At 38.9% G+C, this 21,494-nt stretch overlaps 1 protein-coding gene across 1 annotated transcript in view; it reads right to left on the bottom strand.

The window, feature by feature from the left end:
* Positions 1-1,821: 1,821 nt before the first annotated feature.
* The window catches only part of CLMN (calmin), a 76,114-nt gene continuing 56,441 nt past the window's right edge, over positions 1,822-21,494 (bottom strand). The window contains exons 4-13 of the mRNA XM_027459404.3: positions 20,644-20,727; positions 17,696-17,788; positions 16,269-16,459; positions 14,327-14,520; positions 13,235-13,317; positions 10,505-11,815; positions 9,290-9,474; positions 8,283-8,343; positions 7,149-7,210; positions 1,822-6,040 (exon numbers count right to left, since the gene is read on the bottom strand). Coding sequence (XP_027315205.1) covers positions 5,887-6,040; positions 7,149-7,210; positions 8,283-8,343; positions 9,290-9,474; positions 10,505-11,815; positions 13,235-13,317; positions 14,327-14,520; positions 16,269-16,459; positions 17,696-17,788; positions 20,644-20,727 — 2,418 coding nt within the window. The 3' untranslated portion in view covers positions 1,822-5,886. The remainder of the gene's footprint in view (positions 6,041-7,148; positions 7,211-8,282; positions 8,344-9,289; positions 9,475-10,504; positions 11,816-13,234; positions 13,318-14,326; positions 14,521-16,268; positions 16,460-17,695; positions 17,789-20,643; positions 20,728-21,494) is intronic.

The raw sequence follows: 21,494 nt of genomic DNA, 5'->3' as shown, positions 1-21,494 counted from the left end.
TTTTTTTTTATTGTAACAAAAAGACATATTTGACTTGTGTTATTTGGCATTAAAAAAAAAAAAAAAAAAAAAAAAAAAAGAATGCAGTATTTCTCTACCCCCTGCAAAAAAATCACCAGCACATAATTTGAAAGTTAATTTATTTAAATTGGGCCGTCATTTCTAACTAAACACCAGTGATTATCTGTGATAGCCTTGTGACAGCTGTGGATCAGGTCAGTGCTCCACGAATGGTTCCTTGGACACAGAGCAAACATACTCCGTGAATCAAAGAGATTCCAGGAAGGCCCACTGAAAGCAATGAAGCTACTCTGGGAAAAAAATATTACCTGACTTGAACACAACAGCTAAGGCCACGATCTAGCCTTTCTTGGAATGTTATGTTTTACTATTTCTCACTGAGGTAAAATTAATTATTTTTATTGCCCCTTCTAACCTTTTCATGAGGAAAGAATTGTAGTAGTCACCCAGGGGCCAATTTTATGTTCCAGAGACGTAGACTTAGAAATTCCCCTCACGGTGAGAAAATAACACGCTTCTCATTTTCCATTATCAGCAGTAGCAGCTGCCTGGAAAGGAGTCACTGAAAGTGCCACTGAGATGGAAGGAAGCTTCCCATTTTTCATATTCAGAGGAAGAAAGAAACACTCTGATATTCCACAATTTCTATTAAGATAACCTTGAAATAGACATGGCACTTGAGAATAAAAGGTTAATTTTTCACTCTTTATGAGCTCTAGAGTTGTGTGTAAAGAGGTGGACAGAGTAAGTGAGTGATCCCATTCAGAATATGTCTTCACCAGTGTTCTTTACATGGGCATATAAATCCCAACCTCTGGCAAGAACAACTTCACCTGCATGGGGTAGGAGCTAGCCCTAGCACAAGTCCTGGAATGTGAAATTGTAAGTAAGGCAGCTGTAAATTAGTATCATCATTAGTTTGCAGAGGGGAAGAATTTGATGTTATCTACCTAACAAAAAGTCTGCACAACATGAAAATACAGAAATTTAGTGTTTTTTTCCCTCCTTTCAGATTCACCATCTGTTAGCCCAGTGGAAAATGGGGTGACCAATTGTTGGGGTAGGTACAGGTTTCATCTGTAGAGGTTTGGGAATTTTCACAGGCACATTCCAACCAGCAATCGTACCATTGTGTTCCAGCCATTCATCCCCCACCGCTGTTCCCTTAATAAAAACTGGCAGTGCATGGTAACTTCCTAGAAAGAATAGGGTATTGATCCTACAGAATTTATGTGAACAACTTCTTACGCGTGCAAAGGGGTCAACTGAAGTCTGTGGCATTGTTTTTGTGCATCAGATTTGAGGGGTTCCAGCCCTAAGGTAATGCATAGGGTTTGTGGCTACTTCCCGTCCTATGTGATTAAAGCTGACTTTAGTCCCTTCAGGGCCAGATCCTGTAGTGTGTGCTTAGCACACAGATGTGTCACACTGACTTCCACAGAAGTCAAGAATCTGAACACATCGCTGGATGCATTCACATTTGCGCTCGGTAAGAAGGGACTCTAAGTACTTAAAGCTAGCATAAGTGATAATGCACTATTATACCTATTGTCCCAGTAGATTCCTGAATATGAGAACACATACAGTGACCAAATTTGTCTTCTGAAAGCTCTGATTATGTAAGGGTCAGTACAAAAAGCCCTTAAAAAGAAATGAAAACCAAAATCACACAACCTGGGTACCCCAGGAAACTCAATGGCACACTACTTGGATAAAGAAGTTAGAGTCATACTGAGCTGGAGCAAGATGACCATCACCAGAAGATGTAGAGGATTTAAAAGTGCGTTTAGACACCAAATATCAAGATGTTGAAATTTCAGCCTCAGGAAGTGTTTTAATGGAAGAAAGTAGCTTAATCATTCAGTATATTTTGCAACTTTAGCTGAAAGTTAACATCACAAAATAATATATTGCTATGCGGCTTGAAGAATCACACAATTGTACTCAAACAATTTCCCATGTTTTTCAAGTCTGCTGTTCATTAAGAGCTCTTCCTCTCTTTGCAGTTTCCAGTTTTCAAATGGATGATGCAACCTATGCATAGCTCGATGTTCATTCTCATGAGTCATAATCAATAAATAATCATATCACATACACAGAATTTTACAGGTATTCTTAAAATGGTTTTACAGTTCTATTAAATATATAGATAAAATAATCACTGCTATATAAAAAAATCTTTTTAAAACAGCTGAACTCTGAAGCTTTGCATAAAATTCTGTAGACACATTCATTACAATCTAGAAACTCAATAAAAATACATTTTAGAGCTCAATCTATCAAAAATATTCATGGCATTGAAAAGTGATTGTCATTTTTTTACTGCAATCTGTACTTGCCCCGTCTTTGCACTGATAATGTCCTACCATTTGGCAAAGGCTCTGTTCATTTCATTTTGTGACTGTTTAACCCATTTCTTCAGCTCTAAGACACTTGCCCCATAAATGTCTAGCGATGTTCTGTCTTTAATCCTATACCTCTTCTTGCACTTTCTATAAAATTCACTGCAATGAAACACTTTGCAGTGAAGTTACCCAACTACAATAACATTGAACCATCCCCTTATAGCTGTCTCACAGTCCGTAATGGTGCTTTTGTGAACACCACACACCCTTATCCAGTAATCCTCAGACACTTCCCAACACTTGCACTTTCCAATACTCTGCTATCCATACGTTTGCTCAACAAGAACCGGTCTTATCACAGAATCACAGAATCCTTTAGGTTGGCAAAGACCTCCGTCATCAACTGTTAACCTAGCACTGCCAAGTCCAACACTAAACCCTGACCCCAAGCACCTCATCTACACGTCTTCTGAATACCTCCAAGGATGGTGACTCAGCCGCTTCCCTGGGCAGCCTGTTCCAATGCCTCACAACCGTCTCCGTGAAGAAATGTCTCCTAATATCCAACCTAAACCTCCTCTGGTGCAACTTGAGGCCATTTCCTCTTGTCCTATCACTTGTTACTTGGGAGAGAAGACTGACCCTCACCCCACTACAACCTGCTTTGAGGCAGTTGTAGAGCATGATAAGGTCTCCCCTGAGTCTCCTGTTCTCCAGGCTAAACAATCCTGGTTTCCTCAGATGCTCCTCATAAGACTTGTTCTCTAGACCCTTCAGCAGCTCTTCTCTGGATACGCTGCAGCCCCTCGATGTCCTTCTTGCAGTGAGGGGCCCAAAGCTGAGCACAGTACTCAAGGTGCGGTCTCACCAGAGCAAAGTACAGAGGGACAATCACTTCCCCCATCCTGCTGGCCACACTATTCCTGATACAAGCCAGGATGCTGTTGGCCTTCTTGGCCACCTGAGCACACCGACATGGACTTAACAGATCAGTACCCATATATGTCTGAATTCTGCTACCAAGCCAAAGTATCACATGAGATCAGTTCAACTTTAGTAGTCTTCAAAACCCCAGGCCTTTCAGGAAAAACTTCCTTATTCAGACAGTGCACAGATCTGTCAGAAAAAATGGATAGATAAAAGATCGCCCACCAGCCTTTAAAAACTCAGATGCCTCAAGACGGTCTTCTAGCCAGCATATTAAAATGGGTTTTGCTGCAGTGAGTGCTTCACAGTCAGGCTTTTAGACTGTAAGCTAGACACCCAGTCCAAAAAGGAGCAACAGTTTCAGAACAGGGTACTTGCAGTGAGAGATGGATCTTGCACTGTGGAAGAATGATGCAGGCTCACAAGTCCTTGTAAGTGGGAGAAGCTGCTGCTCATGCAGGTGTCTTTTCTTGCAGGTCCAGATAATGTCAGAACTCCCGGAGAGTTCAGTCTCTTTTCATGCACAGCTGACCATACCAGCATAATCACTCATAACTCTATTCTGGATCTTCTTACACATGCAATGGCTGACTAAGGTAGACTGCTTCTGTTATATCTGTATTATATCATATACAAAGCAGCCAAATACCAAGTATCATGTACTTATTATTTTCATTGATTTTACATGGAAGACACAATCTCCAACTTTTCATGGGCTAGGCTGGCTGGCAAGCACACTTCAGTTTAAACATTGGGTGAAATTATCAAGACAATCGCTGCATGCTGTTTCAGCCGTTAATCATCAGTAGGAGGGAAGAAAGAAAACCCTTGTTTTTGTCTTTCTTAAAAGAAAATATTGTGTAATGAAATTGCCAGCATCAGTGCATGCCATTCACTTCTCTATTTGTTACGGATATGAGTGGTTTATAAGAGACATCCAAAGATCTTCTCATTAATTTTCTTGGGAGGAGGGAGAGAAGACAGAAGGAAACTTATTTTCCTTGATTGAACTTTGACAACTGCAAAGTTCAATGAAGAGGCTGTAATCCAACTCCAGATGATCTCTGTTGAAGAATAAGAATCATGGAAGAAACAAAGGAAGAGATGCAAAAATACAAAGAAAGAGTTGTCATAAACCAAGGGAGCCTCTGAAGACTGGCACATAGTGAAGAGCTCTCTACACTGTTGCTCCAATATACTGTACGTTGCTAGTTCCTGCTATTAAATAGGTGCCATGGTATTCAGGATAAGAATTTTGTATTAAGATTATTTATTTTCAGAGAAAAAGCACTATTCCTAAAATTTCAATGTTATATTTTAGAAAAAATCTTTAAAAATTCTAAAATAGATTTTATTTTGGAAGAAAGTATTACTGTCTTCATCAACAAAATCAGAAGACTCAAAATGTTGAAAATTTTCACTGGAAAGATAAAAGACTTTTTTTTTTTTTTTTTTTTACTTATGTTGGTTTACACTAAATTAAGTTTCGAAGTTTGGATCTGTTGCTCACCAAGCACAAAGGATCTACTTTTTATGTTCAAGGGGTGAATCCAGCTCTAATCAGGACAGAACAGAAAAGACTTCAATTTTCTATTGAATGAAAGAGATTCCGAATTCCTGTCTGTGCTTAGGATATCCTACCATGCACTATTGCTATCACATGCTAATTTCTCCTCTTAAAAAAAAAAAAAAAAAAAGCTTACAAAGAAGAATGAAGTGTGATGGGCAGTTAGGATTTCACCAGCAGATGACCTGACTACAAGAAGGTTTTTAAATACCTGCAAATAAAGTTTCTTGACTAGCTTTTCAAAGATGGCCATCATCAGTAACATACAAAAAGCAAACTTCTTCAGGTATTCTCTACAGAAATCTCTAGATGAAGACTTCCGTTACATTCCCTCCTAAGCAGCCACTAGCCTGTATATTCTTCACACTTCTCCACACCCAATTTTTTCCTGCAAACTAAACATAACAGATGCAGTATAAAAGTAAATTCCTATCCCCCCTCCACAAATAAACCATCCACCTGACTTTGTTGCTCCACTGGCTTGCCATTAGCACTACAGTCAGTTCCTCTGGTGAGCAAGTTTCACCATCTCCAAGTCTGCTCTACCTCCATCTCTCCCAAAGAACTCTGTGGAAAATGTGAAAATGCATCTCAAGCATCTCAATCATCCCTTGCAGGTGGGCCAGATTCATGGGCAAGCCAACAACACATCTTCAGAGCTGTTGGGCCCTACCTAAGTGAATGAAGCCAGAAGAATTATTTTTGAAGACTAGAGCTCTGAATTGTTCATATTTCTACTGATAATTATCCATTTTTATTTAGCATCTTATAAAGCAAGGCACAAATGTACAAAATCGCAGCTACTAAATAAGGTCATTTTTATATATATTTACACAGTTGTCGTAATATAAAATGTGCTTCGACACTGTCATAGCACAACAGCAGGGGAACTGAGGAGAACCTGATAGTGAACACAAATACCAGGTCCTACGTTTCTGTTTGTGCTTCACCTGAAGGTACATACTCATATGCAGATACACTAAGCAATCAGGCCACTGTCTTTTATTTTTCCACACCTCATGGAGATCAAACCTTGCTGCTAAGAAGCTGTGGAACGACTAAAAAGCAGTAGATCAGCAACCAGAGGAAAATGATGAAATAGAACATCTCTGACTGATCAACACTCGGAGCCTGGTGAGGAGATGCTGGAGTCTCACTTGCTTCCATGTCTTTTTTATTCCTGAATATAGGAGAGAATTTGATAAGAGACAGGAAAAATAAGAAAAAACTCCCACTGTTAACATTTTCTCTAAAGATCACAGGGTCACTAACAGTCAGCAGTTTAATAAACCACTTCCATCTAATCAGCTGGAGCCCAAGCTAACTCTGAGATGCATAATGGGTTTTAGCAGTGCATTTCCTTAGGAGTCAAAACATAGGAATTAATCCCCTGAAAACTCGGGACAAGTTCTCAGGTATCTTAAACACATGTAGTACATTCCTTTGACATAAGCTGACTTCGAACAGCCAAAAAGATACCTCTTTATTTTCAGAAAGTAAACACAGCTTTGGGCAACACTTGTATCACACTTCTATTTATACAATGTAATCTGGATATACTTTCCACAAATCAGCTACTTTTAGAGTTTCTCATGTGAGATACAAAAAAATTAAACAGAAGAAGCTCAAGACTTCCAGAAACAAATTAGCAACTGAGGGGTTGGAGAACAACCCCAGAAGTCCAACTGCAGGTCTTAGCGGCAAAACCTGATGGACTCTGCCAGCACCACTAAGCTCTCACAAAACCAAGAAAAAGTCTTTAAAATGGTGCAAGATGGTAATATTATAAAATGAATGTACATGTATCATGCTCTTGTACACATTTTTTTTTAAATCTTTTTTTCAGGAAAACTTTTTTGGCCTCTTTTAACGAGTCTGTTTTTCTACCTTGGGCATCCTGCTCACTCAGATATGGTACTGGATATATATCTGAGTATTACACAGAAATTTCTCTATATCAGCTATATGAGGGCCTCATGTATGAAGTCCTTTCACCCTTTACCTGGTCTGAAATACCCACCATGTTGAAAAAGAGCTGACAATCCTGCTAAGACAGCTGAACCTTTCCTCTCAAGCAAAAGACATTTTAATGGAGGGGAAGATCTAGCAACAAAGAAGTTTTGTATCTTATACCTATGGGAAATACAGACTCTAAACCAGTATACAAGATGTCCAGCCAGTCTACCATTATAATTATTTTTTTTTTCCTTTGTAACATTATTAGAAGCTATAACTAAATAGAAGTTATAGATTCCTTGCAGAAGATTGTTTCTGAATAAGAAACTCACCTGATGATTGGTAGATTTTCACTTACATCTGTCATCGTCTGGTTGTTTTCACCAAAGATTTCCTTAAACAAAAAAGTGACCAGCAATGGGACAGAAGAGGGAAAAAAAAATAGAAAAGAAAAGAGGGGAGGGGAGGGAAGGGGAGAACAAGTTCAGTGTCTCACAAAGATGGTAGTTTTGTGTGCAGTCTATGTAGAACATGTCTAATGTTTACTCAAAATGAAAGTGTGCTTCTAAATTTATTCTGCACCCGTAGATCTACCACTGCAGTCTAGTATAAACACACTAAAAAAGGGAAAAAACTCTCCTCCTTCGTATACCTTTCTTTTACAACATTGCAAAATCAGAGCACCTGTGTGAAACATCAGTTTCATTGAATGTTGGTGGCAGAATTTCTTTATAATTCCAAGAAGGTCCAAATTTTATTTTGTGCTGAAAAGAGACATATTTCTATCCTTGCTCAGCATGCCCAGACTGCTGTTGCTATCCTTTCTGAGTTAAAAATCCAGAGCTCAGTCATGGAGTATGTTTTCAAGAAATCAATATGAATTACATCTGCCATTAAGGATGCAGTTTCACATTACAACTAAATTTCTTTGACAGTTAGCTGATTCTATTGATATATATATATATATATATATATACACACACACAGTATAAGATAATATAGTATACTACAAAGGAGAGGCAAAAGGCTCAATCTGTGGCAAAAAGTGCATTTCAAGAGACACTCAACATTTTTGTGGGGCCGTGACAAGGATGCCTACGTGTATACAGTGAGTGAACAAACTAAAAGAAATAGAAGCTGCAAGTAAAGCAAGCTTCAAAGAACTGAAACATTTCAACTATAGTTATAACAAAGTAAACCTCAAAATTAGAATATATTTAATTTGAATTTTAAGTAGTCCTTTGTGGTTTGATCAAGGTTCAATAAGGCTCAATTACCTTTATTTTGAAGAGTTCAATAAAGCTTTTAAGTTATTTATTCCTGGTTTTAGCATTAAAATTCTTCGAAGTCTTAGGGCTTTTGTGTTATCATAGTACATATAGGCAGTAGACTCTTTAACAGTCTTCCAACTTTTGGAGTTTAAGAGAAATAGTGAAATAGCAAGAGAAAGGTAAATTTCCACTTACCTTCTCAGAAGTATTAGGAAGCCTTTGTCGGAGATAAATGTTGGAATCATTGTCACTAGTTCTGAAATGTACATAAAAGCAAAGTGTTTTAATTTATAAAGCTAATCTTTGCTTCAACTTCAAAGGGAGCTACTGCAATTGCACGTGCTAGTTTTAGGTTATGTGAAACCACAAATATTCATTGTTGCATGTTTTAGAATATGGATTTGAATTTATCAGTAATATTAAACAACAGCTTTGGGAAAATGTTAAAATTTTTGATAAAAAAAAATAATAATCCCAATCCTCAAATTTAAATCTCTTCTGGAAAATAGTATATGATACGTTTTTTGCAGCTTTGACATCATCTAGATTTAAGTGAAACTTATAGCTAAGTGAGCTTCTACGGTTGTGTACTTATAATATAATTGACAGATTGCAGGGAACAGAAAGCCTGACAAAGGAGATGTTTTTTTTTCTAAGCAAATACTTTTAAATGCATTAGCATGCGATAGTGACAAGCACTGACAAATGACAGTTCATGTCCCACTCAAATGCATTACCTAAGAACTAAATTAGAATGTAAGAGGGAAGAGAAGTGAATGGATTAAAATTAGCAGTGTTTCATTCACTTCTTCAGGCAGAAAAAGGCCAACCAATATCTATTGGAACGATGCAGTGTTGTGCTCGCACATGGTGTTACAGTGCATGTGCATTATTTCATCTACATTGCTAAACATTCCCTTGGAAAAAAAGTTTACAACACAGCCATGCTCAAAATGCACTGGTATTCTAGTTGGCTTTGTGTAGCTAAGATTGTACAGCAAAGTCAAATCAAGTCCCACGGGCACTAAATTGCTTGATATGTTTAAGCAAAACACAGGAGGAAGCCAATGACCCAACACAATGCTTCTAAAGGAAGTCTACAAGAAACATCCAGTTTCAACATTGAAACATTAGGGCATACTGTAGAAGCCCAGGCATTTATATCAGTTAGATGTATTTAAGAGAAAATCAATGTGAAATACCTGTAAAATTCATGACAATTAGCAATTTCTTCCAGTTCATCTTGTAACAGAGTAGTAGTCCCAGCTTTTGAGATCTGTAAGTCTTCTGCTTTTATCATATTTTTGTTTTTTTCCTCCCTGTTACTACTTTCTTTCAGTATCTTTCCCATTGTTGCTAAATCATCTAGATGGTTGAAATCTACAGCCTGTTGAAATTAAGAAACATCTTGTGTTAGACAACAAGACTGATTCCCCACCCTTCCAAATATCTTAGTGATACAGCTTACTCAGATGCTAGATTATGTGTCATACAAGATTGAAGGTGTCTCTAAAGAGAGAAAAACTTTTTAAAATTATCTTGAAAAGCATTTTGAATACACTGAGCTATAAAGTATCACAAGTTAAACTTACATGCAATTAATTGACAGTTCTTTTTACATAAGAAATCATGACATGACATGACTCTGAAATAATCTGTTAAGACTTTTTTGTTTTTAATCTATCTCAAAATAGCCTATTGGAGATAACAGAAATTTGACTTCATTACCCTAATAATTGCCAGGATCAAAACAAGCCTAAGCAACAACTAGAGAGACATTCAAACACTTAAATGGACAATCCTTCCAGAAAAACTCTGCATAAAATTACTATGCTGGAAAATGTGCAAGACAATTCAAAATCAGTGCCTGCAAGGATAAATACAACACCGCACTTTGCCTAAATCTAAAACACAAATAAATTGCCCCAAATCACCTCTCTTCCTCCTTCTGCAGTGTAGATAAATCTTGATTGTATCCACATAACTTAACCTACTCAAATTGGTTTGTTTACATAGACAAACTTATTTAGATTCAGACTAAATATACCTTTACTTGTATACTTTCTATATCAACAATGCTGCTTCCAGTTCTTCTCATTACAAATTATTTAAAATAAAAATACTGTGATAATCTTTTATACCCAGTAGTTTCAAAATATTTTAAAACATCAGTAAAAATAACATTTCTGCAAATTGTGCTTATTCGTTCTTTTGCTAATTTCACATCTCAGGAAGCTGCAATTCCATTGATTCCAGTAGAGGGCTGTGGCAAACAGTGTTATGGGACAGGAGACCAAGTACATTTTACATATTTCTCCAAAGAGCATGCAAAATGAAAAGAAATGGCAGCCACTCAGTACAGATACTAGTCCCCCCATATTTTCACAAAGAAATACAGTTAATAAAAAATGAAATACCTCAGAATGTTGTAGAACTGTGGTATCTTCATCGCTGGTGGCCTTTTGGCCATCTTTTTCATTTTCTAATTCTTCTACTAGTAATAGTACTTCTTCTTCATAGGAAGAATTCCCATGACCATTAATATCTATTGTTTCCTCCTCTCCATTCTCAGTATCCATTTCTGGTGCAGGAACTCCTAGGTTATTCCCTAAGCCTGGCTCTGGAGCATCTTCCAAGTAGTCCTGTGCTGGTATCCCCTCCTCATGTAAAACATCTGTTACTGTTTCACAAGAGTTTTCATTTTCAGTATCATAACCTTCGAGACAAGGCTCAACATAAGCATCCAGAACTGCTGATATGGGAACGTTATAATGTGGATAATAGAAGAGATCATGGGGTATTACTGATACTTTTGAAGAACTGGGTAGCACTTCCGCTGAAGACTCATCTTCATCATAGCTGTCAAGGTCCTCTGCGTTTTTGGGCACATCTGAGAGAGAGTCATCGGATGTTTCTAGCAGTGTAGATAGTTCTTGGCTTTCAAGATTAGAACCATTCACTGAACAGTGGTTAGATTCTGTTGTCTCAAAGACAGGCGATTGCTTTGCATGTTCATTTTCTGGCAGTTTCAGTACTTCCTCATTTAGAAGATGGAGAACATACTTATGTGTATCTTCTTGTTTCGAGCTATCTTCTGGTAAAAGAATTGGAATTTGGGGCTTGCTCTCTTCTACTTTATTTATAGATTCATCTGTAAGTATACCTGAAGTCCAGGACAGTGGGCTTAAAGAAGAAGTATTGGCTGAAAGGCTCTTAGTTTCATTGTCGTATTCAGTATAGGTTTCTTTAGTTAATTCTTCAGAGTAGTCTTCAAAAGAGTCAACAGAATTTTTCTGGTCTGTCAGAACAGCTGGAGAAAAGTCATCATTCTGTTTCAGTGGGTCATCAGACATGTCCCCTTCACCTGGCATCAATTTATCACTAAGCATTTGCTGGGATGAATTGGATTCAAAGCGGATAGATCCTGTAATGTTCAGCGAGGTAGGCCTTTGAGGCTCCTCTTCTGAGGTTTCCTGTGAATCATCTAACACTTGACTCAATTTGCCATTACATTCTTCAGGAGCGGTTTCTGACAGGATTCTCTCAGGGGTGTCATGAATATGAACCTTTGGAGGAGCAGGGTGACTCCTTTCATGACTAACAGTATACATGTTTTCTTCACTTTCACTTAAAATCAAGATTTTGCTTTCCTTTTCTGAAGGTGTGTCTTTGATGTGAACATATGTGGACTCAATTGGAAGCTCCTTGTCAGGATCTGCAAAGTCTTCCTATAAGTGATGATACACCATTAAAGAACAAATCATACCTCACATATCATTTTACTTCTCCCAAATGCTACAGTAACTAGCCCATCACCCACCCCATTACCTTTTGAATGGCCAATTAATGACTTGTTTATTTTGAAAGTAGGGAAATAAATTTGGCAAGCCAAGAGAGTTGAACAAAGCTCAACATGAAGAAGCCGCTTGTACAGGAAGATTAGAATGCAGACAAGCCTACTCCTCAGTTGTTAATGTATTCATCTCTCCCTGCTGCACCTGTGGAGACAACTGACTTGGCTTTTTTTGGGACACAATCCCAAAATCAACTACATCTACTGTGAAATATATTCATCTACTAGATTAGTCAGTTCCAACAGACTGTATTGAAAATAAATAAATAGGCTTTTTCTTTCTCCATTATAATGTCCGTAAGTCTTAATGCCAACCAATCTTCATGCTCATCTAATGTAATAATCATGGTCATATTATTTTAATAATTTTAATTCCAGTGACTTTAGTAATGTCCACCAATTCTATAAGCTATGAAATATATACTAAGTGAAACCTTCAGTCAATAAATGCGAGGAAATACCTTTAATGTAGGAACTATGATGTATGTACATGTACTCAAGCACAAAAGAATAAATAAATACTTAAGGGACACTGGGTCTCCTGGGGACCCTTTCATAACAAAAAGACTATGCTGAACTAGGTTTGCGTAGAAGTACGAGCAGCCTCCATCTCAGTTTTTCAACGTATGCAGGTCTTTTCTCAAGTTCCTGGGACTTCTAATTTTTCCTCCAGTTTTCTGTGTCCTATTCTTTAATTACTCTTTAAGTTGATCTTCTGTTTCTCAAAAAGCCATTTGTCAGGCCTTGTTGAGGCCTGCTCCTCAAACCTTAATTTTTGATAAATCTGCCTTCAGGCCCTGGTCCTTGAAGCTGTAAATTATTTCATGCTTACAACGAGTGCTTTTGACTGCTGTATTGATGAGATGCAGTCTCTGGTACCTTGTGTCTGATACAATATCTGCTAAATTCAGATTGATTGTGGCCCTCAGACTTGAGATGACTGAAGACAAAAGCAAATTTAAAGTCTAACAAATCATCATAGATGAAGGGATAAACCTCAGCTTTATTCTGAAACTAATATACCAAAGTAGCAGAGCCTATGTAACCATTTCTATCCTCTGAAAGCTATACTTAGATGTAAAGGTTTAAAAGCAGAGTTCTTCCTGAATCTGTTTATCAAACTGCAGTGAAAGCCCACCTGACTGGATTTAACAGAAAATGTGAACAATTAAAACTGAGCTTGTGGTTTATTTTAAATAGCTCAGAAAGAAACCTAGAAGATAAATGCAATATCTGACTTTATTAAGTACGCCCAAGCAAATAGAAGTGACATGACGTAAGAGTAAACACTTACGCCTTCCAGCTCAGGGAAGTGTTCCAGAAACTGCGCCACATAGGTCACAATAGAGTGCTCATCGGGGGATTCCACCATTATATCTGTGGAGACAGATGCAAGGTACATCAGCACGCTTGGCCTTAAAGCCTTCTTGCAGAGGAAAAGACCAACAGACATTAGTCTGCCTTTATGATGAGAGGAATAGTGGCTACAGACACTATTCTTTTGCTGACAGATCAGAGCAGGTAGTTTTCTTTTCACTGTTAACTGTACTCTTTAGAGTTCTCACCGTCTTATTCACATTATTTTTTTTCCTGTTTCCAAACACACACTGAACCCAGAACAGGGTCATTTTTCATCTACTTGAATAATGTCATTTACAGTATGTATGTCACTATCACTAGACAGTCATCTTGCTGAGTGACAGAATAGAGACTTGTTTGTAGCAGAACCCATTCTTCTGAAAGGTGACCCAAGAAAGCACAAATAACCAAACTGTGCATTCAGTTATAAAGTCAAGGCCTAACACCAGTGTAGCAGTGTTCAATAAAAAACAGTGCAAGAAGCTGCTCCACTTATATACATAAACTTATTTGCACACTTATATATGCTTATGTACACATATTTATATATGCAAGTATATATATGAATTGTAGAAAAGTAACTGGGAAATGCAAATACATCTGAATAGGTATCTACCCATTTTCCTAGTGTGGCAGCTCACACACTTTGTCCTGGAGTGACATTTAGTCTTTGTAAACTGTAGGCATTATGAAATGCTGCTACTGCACTGAGACACCTCTCAGCTCAGCAGGCTGGCGATTAATGCCCATTAGTAATACCAATGTCACACAGCATCTAATCATTAACCAGGACCAGTGTACGTAGCTAAACCTACGGTAAGATCTCTGCCCCCATGAGCTTACAAGTATGAGTGGAAGCATAGGACTACTAGCCAGGGACCACTTCATTTTTCTTATCATTCAGCCCCACACAATGATCACATAAACAATCTAATCACTGGGAGGTTTTAATAGGTGTGATGATGCAATATTCATTAATTCATTATTGCTTGAATGTTACCCAACAACATTGATGTAAACATTTTACCTTCCGGCTCTAGGAGCCTAGGAACACCCAGCTTATTTTGTGCAATGCTGAAAGCATCCTCCAAGTTTTCTCGAGCTGATTTCTCCAGTGCTTGCTTCATATCTACCAAAGTGGAGTCTATGGCTTTTATGACAGCCAGGAAAGCCAGGCCACTCCTCCAACTGCTGGCAAAGTCCTGAACTGCAACACCATACCTAAACAGAAGTACATACAATTTACATGGCAGCCATGTTACAAAATCCAAAATAAAGGCATCATCATTTTGAAAGGCAAAAGTAAGGTTGTTGAGTCACACTAGTCATGTTTGAGATCTTTTGGATTTCAAAACACACAAAATAGTTTCATAAAACACAAGGATTCATAGGCTGGATCACTGTGGCCAACAACTGACATCAACCTGCTCGTAGGAAGCAGCTGGTGAAAACAAAACCCTCAAGTACTCAGCAACCAGATTTAACATTCACAAAAACAAATGCCTGTGTGATTCCTGTTTCTGTTGTGTTCCAGCATTTTAGTGCCATAGCTTGGGATGACTGCCAACACTTAAGTACTTAAAAAACATAAGCATAAATGATTTGCTTTCCTATGTCCTTGGCCTTCTGTAGCAGAAAATCATGCTTTGCCAGGTGCAAAGAGTGCCAGTATATGTACAGATCACAAGTACATTAGATGTCCAAAGTTTTGCAGGAAAATACAATCACTGAACTTGTAATGAAGTCACTACAGGCTCAGAATAGAATTCTGCACAGGTCATTGGTTAAGGTGGTTATAATGATGCAATTATGTTTTAATAACCCAGTTGCAAGAACAATTTTCTCCTATTAAATGCTTTGATTTGTACACCTTCACTAGAATGAAGACTATGGCCTTTATTTCTCTCATTCTAACTCTTCTTGTGCCACCTCCCTGTTAATTACCAGCACTATTTTTGGAGTAAAACTGCACTTCCTCTATGGTCTACATTGTCAGCAATTAACTGTGGTTATCAATAGGACAAGTTTATCTGCACAACAAGCACCATTAGCTTCACTGGAGATAACCAAGGGATGTGGCCCACAGGACCAAGTATTTAAGAAGCAAATTTGTATCTTCAACACCATACACAGAACGTCTGTGTTCACAGGCAGATCTGGACATATAAATCTATCAACAGACAAAAATGGCAAATATACAGCTATTGAATCTGCATAAGCAAGCTTGTCCCATGCCCTCTGTAAAAATCTTTGGCAGTCACCCCTTCAAGATAATAATACATGTAAAATACATGCCAAGCATTTATGCATGCATTAGACATGTTACACTAAAGTATTTTAACTCAGCAGTGCTGCATGGCATTACTAAATGAAACACTTTGGTGAAAGAACTTTTTTTTTTTTTTTTGTTAAAGGTGAGAGAGATGTGCTGATCAATGAAAATGGACCCAAAATGTAATACATTCACAAGAAACAATCTAAGATTTGACCCCTTCTCCTCCTTAATTTTGAAGAAATGAAGCTTCTAATACAAACTCTATCCTTCAAGGCAACTCTGCAGAGAAAATCCCTCAGGGCTGCTGCTTAATTTAAAAGGCTGTTGTTAAAGTCTTTCAACATGTGGTTGTTGTTTTATTTCTTCATTTAATAAAAGGCACCTAGCAGACTACACAGAAGTTGGGGGAGGAGAGGGAAGACGGAATCATTCTGTTTTAAATGGTGCCAAGCAGATTAGTGCAAGTTAACGTTTAACACTCAAGTCACGAAGCCAGCAACAGAATGCTTCAAGGTCAGATGGTTGCTTTAGACACAGGTATGCAGTGATACACTCAGCTGCAGATCCCTCGTGCCTGCAGACTTCAAAAGCAAAAGAGCCCTGGGCCGTGGTAATACACACGTTAGGCAAGGGATGAGATCTGGCTTCAACAAGACAGGTGGATGCGGTTTTCTAGGGCACTTTGCTCACTTACTTTCTGGTTTTCCTCTGGACCCAGATTAAAAGGGCTCTGATGGCTTTCCGCTGGTCTTTCACCGTGACAGACATGTTCCTCTCCACGTTGGGAGTGCTGGGGTGAGACGTGTCTGACTCTGGCCCGCTGGGCCCGGACGAGAGGCTGGATGAGGAGGAGTTCCTGTTGAGGTTGCCTGTCAGCTCCTTAATCTGTAACAAAAGGTGAAATGCACGGCGCTCCGATTTAATGTCGGGTGAATGGAAAAATGAATGTTTGTTTTCAGGCAAATTCACATGCTTCTAAGATAACGGGGCCATAACTGAATTTTAAGAGGTAATTATAGGCCTGTCCATTACAACTCGCAACGTGACAGCAGCAGCAGCCCAGCTGGCAACCCCAGGAAACAGAAAGGGCATGGGATCAGTTAAGACTGAACTGAAAATATTCATAGCAAACAAAAAGCACAGAAACGTGTCCTTTCAGTTAGTTTAACTGAAATCATTCTTTCTATCTGCAGGACTCACTCGCGTGAAACATTTTTAGTCAAGAAATGGTGACCGGCAACAGACTCCCATCCTTGGTCTGCACTGATAGTTGAGTCCAGGTTTTTCACCATGCTGCTTTCAGGTCCCCTGTGCTTCTCTTGCCAAGTCTGCCTGGCCAAACTGCTGTTGTACGGCATTGCTCAGCTTGAAGTACTCAGCCACAGAGAGAAACCTCAGTACCCACTTCAAGACAGGGCTTATTTTTTAAACCCACAGCCACTTTAGAAATGAGCCCAAGAGAATGAAAGAACATTTGCGCCTCACAGTCTTACAAAAGTTGCAGAGACCCTCCCTCCATCTCTCTCTTTTCATTAACATTTGGTACTGTTCAGAAGGTTATCAAAATAGATGTAGGTTAGTAAGCAGTTTTAATCTGACTAAACCTGTGACTAGATCAAATTTCATGTTTAGATCAGTTCTGTCAGTTCCAAAACTTCAGGCCCTTCTGCATCTTTCATTTGGCCCTCTACATCAGTTGTGAAGTTTGGCCGTGGTAAGTAGGTCTCCAGGGATCAGTGATTCTGCATGGAATTTGCCACCACGTTGGACCAGTTCCAGATAAGGTTATTGAAAATAAACTGTGAGCTGAAACCAAATCTGAGACATTGGTGCAGATCCAGGGAACCTGGAGCAGAATCCTGAGAAGGCACAGCAGAGAAGGGAAAGGAGTAATCTGAAGCTCTAATTCTGGTCCAAGTCAAACCAGGGTTTAAACTGCCTCCGATTCACACCAAAATAGGTCTAATGAAATAAAATGAAAACAGCTGCAGGTATTAAATTTACCTATATCACGAGGAAAAAAGCTCAGGTTTAGCATGCTTAATTATGTTTTTTAGGATTAAAAATCAATTTAAAAAAATTGATTGTTCACTTATGATTAATGTATTCAAGTTTTATTACCTGAAAAAACAAGATTATGTTCCATATTAGCCCAAGTACCAGAGAGGAATTTCCATCTGCTATTTCTGCTGCATCAATGCTAACAAGTTTTACCTGTAGAAGAGATCATAAATGCACAGACAAATTAAAAAAAAAAAAAAATGTAAATGCAAAAAAACACACTGGCTTGAAATGAGACTGCTGGATATGTCCAGAACACCTGTCACTGACCAGCCAGTCAAAACGCAAGACTGAAATTTTGCATTAACAATAATTTGCCTTGAACACATCCACCACGCTCCCTGAAGTCTTATCTCAAGCCTCCCAAGCCTGTAGCATAGTCTGAAGCACAGGGATGAGCCCAGTTGTACGTCTTAAGACCACAAATGCATTTCCTCCACACAACCATGGAACAAGAATGGTGTCCCCTCTAGTAGATCCTATTCTTAAAAAGCAGAGGGCAGGTACACGTATGTACCTCCTGTCTTCCTCTGGCTAGGTTTCAACAGATTGGCTGGAATGCACATAAGCCCCAGGGAAGAGGGCAGGATTGAAGCCACTTCCCATAAGAAATAAATAAATAAATAACTTAAAACTGTAGTAGGATCTGCCCCCTTCTGTTTTGCTATGCATTGCCAATCTCTTTGCTTATCTCACCTTACACTGCTTGTCACAGAGCTCTGAGGAAATCAGTTAGCAAAGGATAAGTTTGCCTAATCCAAGCAAACTCTAAGGTTTCCCACATTGAAGTCTCTTCCACGTGATAACACCAGAATGTTATTCTCTTAGACAACACAGACTTGTTTTTGGCAAAGGTCACAGAGAAGGGAGGAAGCAAGGAAGTTGTCAGCACTGCACATGACACTCAGAGTGAGTTAAAGCCCAGCATACAGCCCATTTATCATTTATTTATAAATTCTGTACATGATGAATCACTTAGCAGAGCTTTACCCTGCTGCCCCAGTTCCACAGAAGCGTTTGCTGATGGGTTCCACCCATTGTGGTTTAATATCTAACCTCGAAGCTCTTGGCAGCCAAGGCATGTTGCCAGCACTTTCATCACTACCCTTCACTAACTGGCTTGGTTAAACTGAAAAACAGAGAGCAGAATAACTTTTTATCTAGTGGTTTGTGCAACAGTTTTCAGTCCTAGTGAGAAGACACCTCTAAGCTGTCATACTTCAAGGCTCAGATTTTCTTACTAGCTCCAAAGTATTTGGCATGGGAAAACCTTTACAGCCTAGTGTGTTTTAATAGCAGTTTGTCCAAAATGGGTTGTAAGTGGCATTTATCATGTTCTCAGTGTCAGCTCTGCCCTCTTACTGCTGCTTATGTTTGTCACCTGTCCCAGCAGAGCTACCTGCAATAAGATACCAGCTGCTTATTCTCAAGGAAACAAGAAATCCATGGAAAAGTAGTTGTTTTGGCACAAGTAATTAAGAGGCTGACGGTGTCTAAGGCTCCTCCTGCCTGGCCTTGCTCAGTGAATTTCCTGACTGTCACCTGGCAAGGTCATGGCAACCAGACATGCTTCAGCAGCAACTCCACAATGTTGATATCAACAGAGAGAAAAAATCTCATCTGCCAGCTGGCTTTGCGGGGAAAGCATGGTCTGAGAAACTGTTAAGAAAGCTAAGAACTTGTAAGGTACTTCTTAGCAGTTCTAGGTCAGGCCAGGTAGACCTATACATTTAGGGCCACATCAGCCCCTGACTGCAACACTTGGAAGACAGTGCACAAATTCTTGGCTTTTCACATCCTCTTCTGGGGAACAGAATGAAGAAAGTTAAACCTCCCAAATCTATTGGGTCATAAGAGATCCACTAATGCCTCACATCGTGCTCATTCCTGCACTGGGGTTCTCGCGACTGTAACTAGCACTTCTGCAGGATCTCTGAAGCAAAGCCTAAGCTCATTAAAAGAAAACAGCAAAATGCCAGTAGTCACAGTAGATATGGAATCCCCTGCTAGGCATGGCTTTGCTCCTCCACACACACACACACACAAGATCTTTCTTTACCTATAAAGCTTAATCCGCTAGAGTATTCATGCCCTGGAGTTAATAGGATCATGAGTTATATTTTATCCTAAACACTATCATGGAGAAGCTGTAAAAGTTTATTTCAGATAAAAAGATCTTCCAGTACAGCAAGAATGCTGTAATCCTTTGTAGGGCATAGTCCACTGCTTGCTTTCTCATTCTGAAAGATCTGGGCATGCCATGTAAATAAGTTGTCATGTGGCTGGGGAACTTCTCTTGACACCATTACTTTTCATCACTTTTCAAGAGAAGAGAGCTCTCAACACACAGACCACACCAATATTGCTTTGGAAGAAAGCTTGAATGGGAGAAATCAAAAAGGATTGAATTATTTCAAGCTACAGGGCTGATCTTACTGGGTCACTTTACAGCTGTGTCAGTTTTTAGGAAGTGATGTTGCAGTGGTGCCACACTGACTATGAGGAACATTATATCCTTATAAGGTTTTGATTCCTGGAATTATGCATTTATGTCATGTTCCCAGATTTAATTTTCTCTTGCCTTTGACTCATGATCAGCTGCTGCAGCAGTTTACCAGATAAATACATGATCTGTAATACCAAAAGTATTTCTGATGAAAGAAAGCCATCTACCTTCAAAGTAACTGAAGTAATGCCACTAATACCCAGTTCATAAAGATTACTTGCATTTCTTTTTATTTTCTTTTAATATTGGGTTCCTGATCCTTTAATCCTATTGAACTTTTACATTATAAAATGAACAAATAATCCTTGTTTTAGACTCTGTAGGTGTTCCCTTTGTGGATTTTTATGTGGCTTTTCAGCCTTGCTGTTAAGGTAAGTCACGATGCCTAAGCAGTATATTCCTCATATATATGCCTCGCATCAGACTAGTTACAATTACAACTATTACAATTTGCAACATAAATCAAGAGAAGAGATTAAGACCAGCCTTTGGAAATACTCACATTGCTGTCCTCCAAGAACTTAAGTGCTTTGGCTATGTTGTTCAAACGAAAAATGCGATGGGTTGAAGACTTATACTCGTGCATCTAGAAAAAACAAGAGCCGGATCAGTTTAAAAATGCAAATGCTGGAATTACTTGGCCTTTCACACAAAGCTTAAGAAAACCCTACAAAATAAAGATAAGGAAATCAATCTATATAAAAGTATTAGCATTTCTTCTGATCAGTAAAGAGTTTCAACTACTGGATCAGCCCAAGCTGTAGCAACACAGGGTTAGCAACCAGTTTTCCTACTCTGCAGATGTTACCTCTCTCCTGGACCTTCCATGTTGATTATTTATATAATCAATCCCCAACAACATTCAGTCACAGGCACAAATTTACCTGAAAATTCATAATAAGTTTTTTGTTTGTTTGTTTGTTTGTTTGTTTGTTTGTTTTTGTCTTGAATTAAATCAAATGATCCTAATTGGGAAGCATGAGCAGTTTAGCTACCAGGCATAGGCAGGTGGGAAGCAGCAACTTTTGCTTTGGCAGAGATGAAACAGATTTTTTGCATGCCCATCTCCTGGAAATTCCACTTCAGCACACCATTTGTACCACCTGTGTGCAGGAATGCCTAACTGCCAGCACACGTTGGCCAGCTGAACTCATCTCCTTCGTTGCCCTCCTCCTGACGTCCCAGTGCACAGCCTGGGGCTTGCTGTTATGTGTTTCCCCCTTCAATTCCTTTCCAGCCTGGCTCTGCTAGCTGCATGAATACTGACAGAAACACTGCTGCTTCTGCTACAGCCCAAACTGCATGATTATTAGAAAATAGGTTGTTCTGAATCTGTGCCCACAGTGAGCACTC

Source organism: Anas platyrhynchos, chromosome 5, assembly GCF_047663525.1.
Source record: "Anas platyrhynchos isolate ZD024472 breed Pekin duck chromosome 5, IASCAAS_PekinDuck_T2T, whole genome shotgun sequence".
NCBI classification, from domain to species: Eukaryota; Metazoa; Chordata; class Aves; order Anseriformes; family Anatidae; genus Anas; species Anas platyrhynchos.
The sequence above is the reverse complement of the archived record's forward strand: the minus strand, read 5'-3'. Positions and strand labels throughout refer to the sequence as shown.